Source organism: Bombus huntii, chromosome 1 (assembly GCF_024542735.1).
Source record: "Bombus huntii isolate Logan2020A chromosome 1, iyBomHunt1.1, whole genome shotgun sequence".
NCBI classification, from domain to species: Eukaryota; Metazoa; Arthropoda; class Insecta; order Hymenoptera; family Apidae; genus Bombus; species Bombus huntii.
In genome coordinates, this window is record NC_066238.1 from 26,124,574 (window position 1) to 26,134,528 (window position 9,955).

The following is a 9,955-nucleotide window of genomic DNA, read 5'->3' on the forward strand; positions in this document are numbered from 1 at the left end:
GAAAATCAGTAAATGAAATACAAATATAGTTATCAATTTGTTCTATAGTTGTTGTTTTAACCAGGACATCGGTTTTTTCGTTGCTTGATATTCCCATGTGATGGAATTCAGAAAAATCCTAAACTATCGTACATTATTTGCGGATTTTTGCGTAAATTCGTTATATTTTCTCTTAATTTCGAGAATACGAAACTTAGTTGCTATATTTGTATTTGGGGTTAGGTTGGGTCTAGATTTATGGAGACAAAACAAAGTACTAAGAGAATGAATATAAATTTTAATATTATGATCTGCATTAATGCTTGGAATAGGATGACCTGTAGAGGCAAATGACAGATGCCACTTGTATATATTACATTAAATTGGATTTATTAAATTAATCTCAGATTACTTTATTCTTGTAAAATGATAAATGCAGAAATGACTTCAAACAATAGTTAGAAAATAAAAGATTGTTTGTTTATAAAAAAGAACTCTGGAATCAAATACGGTGAATATGTTCTCGAACGGATCTTTTCTATCAGAAAAGAGAAATAATAATAGTCTTTTATGCATACTTCTAAAAATGAGGACATAGTATATCCGGTAATCTAGCGAATAGCGAAAAAAGAAGAATGGCTTTCCAGTTTGCTGTCCCTGGAGCACGATATTCAATGCCTTCTCATTTTTCTCAATAGCTAATATCGTATCCCGCATACGTTATATATCGAACACTTATTACATTACAGAAATTCATAGATAAAAATTTTACGACATGAATTATGGCTTGGAAAATTGCACAATTTTTCATTTAATACACTGTTACTGTGGCATGGAACAAAAAATCACAAGTAGCTGTTATCGTTTTAATGAAAATTAATAACTAATCTTCAGTCATTTGAATTGATTTTCTGTCCTTTCTCCCAAATATATCTATTTTGTTAATTTCGAAACAAATAGGAAGTAATTTGTAAAAGTTTTCATGGATTATTCAATAATTATCAGCTGTATGTAAATACCATAATATTAATAAAAATGGTAAAGTGTATTTTTGGCATGTTAAAAGTCATAATGTCTTTTTGATTGATTTGATAGCATAATTAAAAAAATAATAGTTTACATATGTATTTAAAGAATTTGATTTCTTAAAGATAGAACCTTTCTAATTTAGAAAAAATTAGTTTGATATATCACACATGTATAGTGACTGGTATTGTTAATGTTATAAGATCTCTTATCTAATGTTTCCTTTTTAGATGTTTAACTTTTTATTCATCACCTTCATTACTTTGGTGTGGAACTATTAGAGACAGAGATCTATCATTCTTATACCGACTTCGAAAAAGGAGGAATGTGTCTCAATTTGATGCGTATATTCTTCTTTTTTATTTCTCATTCTTCTCATCATTCTTTTTGTATCTATCATGCATATACAGTTATAACATTTTTTGTATTTGTTTTTTGCACACTATCTTTCTTTGCAAAAATCTAATTTTAATGTATGTTCGTCGATTGCTCTCGATTGGATTAAGCTATCGGGATCAAACCTTTAACATCATGTAGAAATAGTAAATTTTTTCGATTCCTCCGTATAGGAAGAGTAGTTCATCCGTTCCCGTACATAGATTTGTCGCTCAAAGCTGATTTGATTCGTGTTTTCTTATTACTAACTCCTCGTGTCAAGTATACCTGGGTTGTGTCTTTACACATTGGTCGTAGGAAGTAGATCTCAGTTGTTTCTTCGCGAAAGAAGTCTTTGTATTACTGCAAGTGTTGTATCGTCATGCAGTTTATTGAGAATTTTGTTTGGTACTAAGTCGGATATGGTTGTGCGGTAAATTTGAACCTTTACAAAATTATCTTCGCTAGGATCAATTAAGGCCCTATTTAGTATAGTCCCTTATAATTAATGTATATAGTTACTTAATAATATTTCAGCTTAGGATGAGCTGTAACATTGTTCGCTTAACGTCTCCACTACCTGCTGTGTTACACAATGTCTCCACACTTGAAGTATTGCTGTTACTGGAGATTTCGGAATGTAGCTATCGATATCTTTGAATCTGATTCCAATAGATTCATCATTAAATTTTAGAAGTACTGAATGCGTCAATTTTCCCTCTTTCAGCTGATCTCTTTTAAGTACTGACCGTGTAAATTTCTCTATGATTCCCATAGAATCATTTATCAAACCATCAGAAATTAATATGTTTCATTACAACATAACTGGCGATCAACTGAGAAGTATCCGGTTTGAACCCTGAAGGTACCGGCACCTCTGCAACTTGATTTATTCGGAATTGTATGTCCTCATTACAGCGAAGTCTCTGGTAGTTCGCAGTGTACCTTAAACTGTAGGTCACACATGCCCTTCAATCGTACTAAAAGTAATTGTTGCTTACTCTCGGAGTATGTACTAGGACATTAGATTAGTAGTGTCTTGGTGCTATCCTAGAGTACTAGAACCCGTGTAACGCTAGTACCACAATGATATATCGGGTATAGTGTATAACCTTATAGCCACTAATGACCTCGTAGTTGATGCGATTATAAAATAAGTAATGCACAAAAAAAAAAAAAATAAATTGTGAACGCCCCGCTAACGTTATTGAATGCAACAGTCCTTCACAATTACTCCTTCTTTATGTACTTAATTCAAAACTACTTCAATAATTAGCTGTACATAAGCGAATTTTTCGACGGTTTGCTGTTGTTTGTTGTTGTGACGGTTGTTTCTCAATATAGGCTTCAATTCGCCGCAGCAAACATTGTCCTTTAGATTCGTTTTCAAGCATAAGTCTACTTCCAGTGTACTTCACTGTAGATCGTTGTCTCGATGAAAAAATTAAAAAAAAAAATTAAAAAGAAAATTTTTATTCTATATTTTCGACTTCTTTTTTCGCGTAGAATCACTCCCTTTCCTCTTGTACCACCAGTCACCAACCACCCTGTATAATTAAGATAACATGTACGCTATTACTACATTGTCCGCAATTTGTATCAGTACGGATATAAGCAAGAGTTTTCAATTTGGCCATTACTAAGACATGCTCTTGGTGCCTGTATTACAATACATCATAATTTAATGCAGTTAGGTATAAATTTGTTGAAATTTGAATAATATACATAAATATAAACGAGTTTAAATATTATAGTGCGGTGCTCAAGTATTGTTATACCAGAAGCACTTTACGACATTTTGCGCCGCCTTCAAAAAGATTGTGATACATTTAATATGCTGTTTAGTAAGTAAATATGTAATCTTTGCTGCATATGTGTCTACGTAAAATACAAATAAAATAGAAATTATTGCTTATAATAATTGCTGAAAATATATATATTTTGAAGTCGATAATATTTTTTTGGCAAGAAATCTTCTACAATTGATATAATATCTGTGAGGTTTACACAGTAAATTTTTTTCCTTGGATCACAAAATTTATGCAATGATCTGTAAAATATCGAGAATTAGAATAGGAATTTCAATAAATATTTTGCATTTTCGAATACTGCTCCGAAGTAAGTTATACAAAATGCATAAAAATAGCCGATAAATTACACCAACAACTGAATTACAAGAATCCAAACAACCAATGTCATACTCGTATTTCAAGCTTTTCTTTCAATTCTTGCGCGGTGTACAGTCTAAGCATTAATGCCCTATTGTTGCCCATATATCACCGGATTTTTCCTCCGAAAAAAATGATTTATCTCCGACAATGTATAAGTCTCGTTCAAACTCGAATAAACCAGGCAAGAACGCGCGAACTATAGCAACCTTAGAGCGCCTTGCTACAAAAATTTCTGCATAATATCAAGAGAGAACAGGATAACAATCTCCCTGCCGTAACTTACGGTCTTTATTCACGTTTCAAGCAAATTACGTTGGACGAGAATTCATAAATTCACTGCTCTCCTAGATCGCGTCTGGTTACGTAGTTATTTGCGCTATACATATATGTATTCTTGTCCCACCTACGGTCTGTCTTGAATTTTTAAAAAATCCTCATAAGAAACTTTGCGACGCGTGTCCCGTCTGAAATGAATCTATGTAGTGCCCTTGCAAAAACAATGTCGAAGTAAAACGGTGAAATCCGTACTATAGGTAGTCAAAGATTTTCGGGATAAAAATACCTAGGTGATATTCTGCAAGGTGCTTTTGTAGAAATGGAATCATTTTTTCGATGATACACTATCAATCAAAAGTATCCGAACATCTATACACTCATTTTTGACAAGATATAACCTAATTATAGAACTGCGGATGAAAATTATGTGTTTATACCATTATTTTATTATTATGATATGGTAAAAGATTATTTAAAAGATTATTAAATATGCAGTAAAATATTAATATTTACAAAAAATTAACATAATATAACTTTTTGTTGTTATTTCTATACTCAGAGGTAGGATCAGAATAGTTATTATTTTATTGAATAGATAAATCTATCACACCATTCTGAGACAAAAAAGACCTTTATTGCACGCGCTTACAAAAACTAGGGATAAAAACAAAAAAGCATCTTAGGCCTATCGATTAAATCTATCGATTGTAACTAGGATTATCTTCCAGTTACTATTTCTTATAACTAACGCATCTGCATATGGATGGCGAGCACGAACTCACGTTGTCATTTTCAACACTTTTCAACGAGATTTGTAACAAAATATTCTCCAAAAGTACTTTAGCGCTAAATTATTAGGTTGGCCAATAAGTTCGTGTGGCAATATTCAATTTTGCGGGAAAGATGGGGATTTTTATAAACATGTGATTTTGACACTGCTCGAAAAATTCGAGAAGATTATAAATCAAAATGGACAATACAATATCAAATAAAAATATTTCCTTTTATTAAAAAAATCGCTTTTTGTTTACATGTGAAAAACTGCATGACCGTTTTGACCGACTAATACATATCTGTTCTCCCAGACAATATAGATCAGATAAAAAAAATCCTTCTAAGCCCATGAAAAGATTATCGTTAGTTCGAACAGTAGTATTTAAGAAATTTGAATAAAAACTACATTCACAATTTTAATTTACTGTTGACTAATGCTTAAACAAATAATTAAAATTGATTATTAGCCGAGTATATAGCAAGATGATAAATATTAGTTTTAGCCATTTTTTCACTACTTTATACATTTTTTTGTTGCTATAAGTCGACTAAGGTACCCGGCTGGTTATGAGCGCCAGTGTAGCTTTGTAATGGACTGTTCAGAATATTTAGAATGTCTCCGATCAGACGATTTTATTTAATATATTTATATATGATATATTTGATGATATTTGAAAGAAAGATCTTATAGAATATTTTTCTTATACAATTTTCACGATAAAAAATTGAATACTTTTAAGTTGAAAGTTACTTCAAGGAATCATTGTTTAATGGTATATTAGTTCTATACATACGGATATAGTAAATTTGAAATGAAATATCTTCTAAATATCTTCTAAATGCCATTAGCAACTTCCTGAACTATCCAATGTTTTTGGTGAGAATTTGTAAAGAATGAAGGTAATACAATTGACAAGATTATATCAAGTTATGGTAGTATTGAAGTACTCGAATAATTTCTTTCTTCACTTGTCTTGGTTGTTGTCTCTCGGTGTTGTTGTCTTTTCTTAATCTTTGTATGATAAATTTTATTATTTTTATAACTCTCCTACTTGTAGTAAAACCATTATGATTAACGAGATCGTAGCAATTTATATTACTATTGATTATTTGTTTTTTACTTTCATTGATGTTTATTTTGATTTCTGTTATTCCTATCGTTGATATGATAATTCTAATATTCGGAAATAGTGCTATAATTAAAACAATTTTAGTGTTATTGCTCAACACTTTAACTGCCACGTTGGTCACATATGACCGGCCACGGTTTCTCCTGTGACGCCACCGTGATCATTAATGACCGGAGCGTTTGAGTTTCTTACAATTGTAAAAATTGAATGAAAATTCAGTTGGGGCATTTTGAATATAACCGATAAATAGAATATACTTTGAAATAAGAAGTGTCCCATTGAACAATTAAACATTTTTATTAGAACATTAATAAATAAAAAATCAGAACAAATCTTGCATCTAACGGTGCACTGTGTTAAAACACTGTGGCGTCCTGAGCGAAACGTGATTTCGACGTGGCAGTCAAAGTGTTAAAAATGAATGAATTATGATCAGATAAAATAAATTAAAGCATATATACTTTGACAACATATTAAAGAACTACTGAAATCAGAGGTGGTTCCTTTATTTTGGATTTTTCCTAAATGAAAAGAGACTGAAAATATAAAAGCAAATTTTTAAGATGCTCCAAATAACTTATTAATATAGAGAACTGTTTTCATCACATCAGTCAGTAAAAATATGAATATTATAATATACAGGGTGGTTGGTAACTGGTGGTACAAGCGGAAAGGGGGTGATTCTATGCAAAAAAATAAGTCGAAAATATAGAATAAAAATTTTTCGTTTGAGGCTTTGTTTTCGAGAAAATCGACTTTGAATTTTCGCTCGGTACGCGTGCACTTTATCACGTCTCGTTATAACGGATCTCACTGTAGATCGTTGTCTCGATGGAAAAAATAAAAAAAAAAATTTTTATTCTATATTTTCGATTTCTTTTTTCGCGTAGAATCACCCCCTTTCCGCTTGTGTCACCAGTTACCAACCACCCTGTATATAGTGAATTATAAATAAATTCACACGTAATAGTACTAAGAAAGTTGATGATTAGACGGCTTTTATGAAATTTTTACAAGTATAGGGTATACTGCATTTTAAAATTTGTTTAACGCAATCAATTGACTAAAATTATTTTGAAATAATAATATGACTTCATGGAAAACTATAATTAAATGAATCAGTTTGAAATAATAATATAACATTCTAAAAGTAATGTTATGGAAATCCCACTGTGCACAAGTAGAGAAAGACTGAAATAAAGCAAATAGTTCCAGAATTATAAAACAACAATCTACGAAGCACCCATTCGGAGAAAGCTAATTATTTCACCAAAGTTAATATAAATAACTAAATTTATGTTATACTATTTTATAAATAATTATCATAACTTTAATTATAATTTGTAATATTCTGAGTTTCATAATGAATATGTATTATAATACTTTACTGATTAATTAATAAATAATTTCATAAACGGTGCTAACTTGTTAATTTTTTAAACAGAAGCGCAAAAATAATGATTCTCTGACAATTACAAACTTTATTTATGTTAATGACATTTTTATTGTACGTTGTTACATAAATTTTATTTAAATATATCAGTTAATATTTCCTTCCATATTTTAAAGGAAAATATTCCAGTACTTTATAAAATTTATCCAAGGAAAAATTATTTAAAGTATTCATTACTACAATTAACACACTAAGCGCTTATAAAAACTAAGTAAAGAGAACTGTAATTCAAAGATGAAAATAGATGTATCCGTCTAACCAGAAAACAGGTAGTCTACCTCACAGAAAGATCCGATTTCGCACTTAATAAACGTGTCATATCAAAGAATTATATTTTCTAAGATGAATGTTTATTAAACATACATATATAGTAACGTCACTAAAATTAACATCCATATCGAAATTTAATAAACTAAATTTTTCAAATTTATTCATAATGTTAATTTTAAATACTAGAAATTAATTTTTATAAAAATTTTTAAATTATTTACGAAAAATTACATTAATAAAAAGTATTTGAAATATATATATAGTTTTAGGAATATCATTTCATCTTTATCTGGTGAAATTGAAAATCCAATTTGCTAAATTGATAAATTGAAATGAGCTGGATAAGAGCAGTTATCGAACTTGTAATTTTAATTGCAGGATTTCTACATTATCCAGTCTAGAACTAATTCAGTCAATTTTCATCTTACTATGAGATTACCTGCAATTCTTGGATCAATGTCCACGAGGAATTTAATGACGAACAGAGTAAGTCAAAGAGAGATCAAAGTTACTATCGATTCGATTCCCTTAATAAGTCCTAACCCTTTTATTAAATGCGATAAACACTATAAAATTTTCCATAACATACATTCTCCGACATTATCTTCAAATATTATTTCAATCATGGATCTAAATATTTCGAAAGGAGTACTGATGGTACAATATATATGAGTAAGAACGTGAAGAAAAATTTTCTAAAATAGACTTGCCCATAAACTCCATTTGTATAAAATCATTTTCGTAGAATTCTTTCACGAAATCCATTTTCTAAACAAGCATGTTGTTTCTTTTTTAATAGATACAGATTCATATATATTCATCATTGTTAAATCACATCAGGGTAAGCATTTTGATACAAAAACGATAAACAATTTCAACACAGGTATTTTTGCAAACTTCGGTTTACAAAATTCGCGTTCTAAATCGAATGCAAGCATATTTTGTAAATAATTACGAACTTCTAATAGATCTGTTCATTACTGTTAAGTCTTATCGATATGAGGCAACGAATATTTTGATATAAACGTAATAGGCAATTTCATTTTATAAAATTCGATCTATCAAGCTTACTTTCTAAATAAAATACAAAGATGTTGTTCCACTTTAAAATAATTATAGCCTTCACAAGATTCATTTATCAGCCTGGAATGTTACTAATAGCACCAAAACATCTCGATATAAACGAATTCAACTTACAAAATTTAATTTCTAAATAAAATACAAGCATGTTATCATGTTTTTCAATAATTATAGACTTCTTATAGATTCGTTGACCATTGTTAAATCTTACAAGTAATGACAAAAGTTTCGATATAAAGGCAAATTCTACCACACTATCAATTAATCGGTGGATTCTTGAAAAAACACAGTTCAATCAAAATTTGTCACCAATCGGTGACAATGATTGGCGCGTGCTGTATAGAAAAGCGGCGTGAAAAAGGACGAAGGAGTCGATGTGAACAACTTATTGCTTACCTCTATCCTGTGGAACCATTGGTCACGGGCGTGCCATTGGAATGCTTAACTTCCCACACACCACGTCTATTTCGCGCAGGTAACAGCCGTATATGGCAAGTTGGTTAAACGGAAAGCGATATCACACCCCGGAGGAGCTGGACTCGTTTCGGAATTTTAAGGATTGAACTGACAACCACCGGTCCCTCAACTATCCGTTCATGCCGTGTATTATACCTCGTCAGCCGTTCATTATGCCGTATTGTTCTGATCGAACAGAATCGGATTTCTCCTCGAATAGACTGCCCTATCAAATGTACATATTTGTTGCCATCTTAGATATTGTGTCCCGTAGAATGTCCAGACGTGAACGCGTTTCGGGACCGGCACCGACTAAACTCCTGCTGACTAGCAACCCGTGAGGACAATCGTGCCCCTGGCTCCTGCGCTTAATATTTCTCGATCAGAGACGCCAGTCGTTCGCTCTAAGAAACTACAGTTTTACCGATTGTAGATATGTGAGAAAGTGTGAAAGACAAATCACAGTGGAATCTGTGCAAAAATGAAAGTAGATACAAAAGTATCGATTGTTGTAGAGATAGAATTCTGCATTATCGACAGACAGATTTCTATTTTAGCCGAAGTCGATGTGACAGAGAATGATAAATAATGTTTTCTTCTGTACCGATGCATACTTTAAATATTTATTATCAGATCATTACTACTTCCTACATCTCATTCACCTGTTGGAATTATAAGTGACTGTAGTAACTTCGGAAAGCATCGTCGAAATTATATTAGTCTGGCAATCCTCGTTTAATTTCCATACAATTGGTATAATTTCAAAAAACATTCTTATATATGTATGATACATATGCATATAAGTACCGATTTATTAAACTTCTTAGAATCAGTATTAAGAATCTCATGTACTTCGGAAAATAATAAATTTACAATGTAAGAACTTTATGTAAAAGTTAATGTAATGTCACATAACTTTTTATAAGGAGATTTTATATGGAGATTTAGTAAATAAAAAGCTAAGT

The 9,955-nt window shown here is 30.9% G+C and overlaps 1 protein-coding gene across 18 annotated transcripts in view; it reads right to left on the reverse strand.

The window, feature by feature from the left end:
* LOC126866713 (uncharacterized) overlaps positions 1-9,315 on the reverse strand; it is a 497,548-nt gene extending 488,233 nt beyond the window's left edge. For 8 of the 18 annotated variants that reach the window (XR_007690037.1, XR_007690036.1, XR_007690027.1 and 5 more), the window contains exon 1: positions 8,931-9,314. Coding sequence is in view for 2 of the 18 variants with exons in the window: in XM_050620714.1 (XP_050476671.1) it covers positions 8,931-8,949 (19 nt within the window). In the remaining 16 variants the exon portion in view is untranslated. Of the gene's footprint in view, positions 1-8,930 lie in introns of all 18 variants that reach the window. The other 10 variants (XM_050620723.1, XM_050620696.1, XM_050620627.1 and 7 more) reach the window with 2 other exon arrangements.
* Between the last annotated feature and the right edge of the window lie 640 nt (positions 9,316-9,955).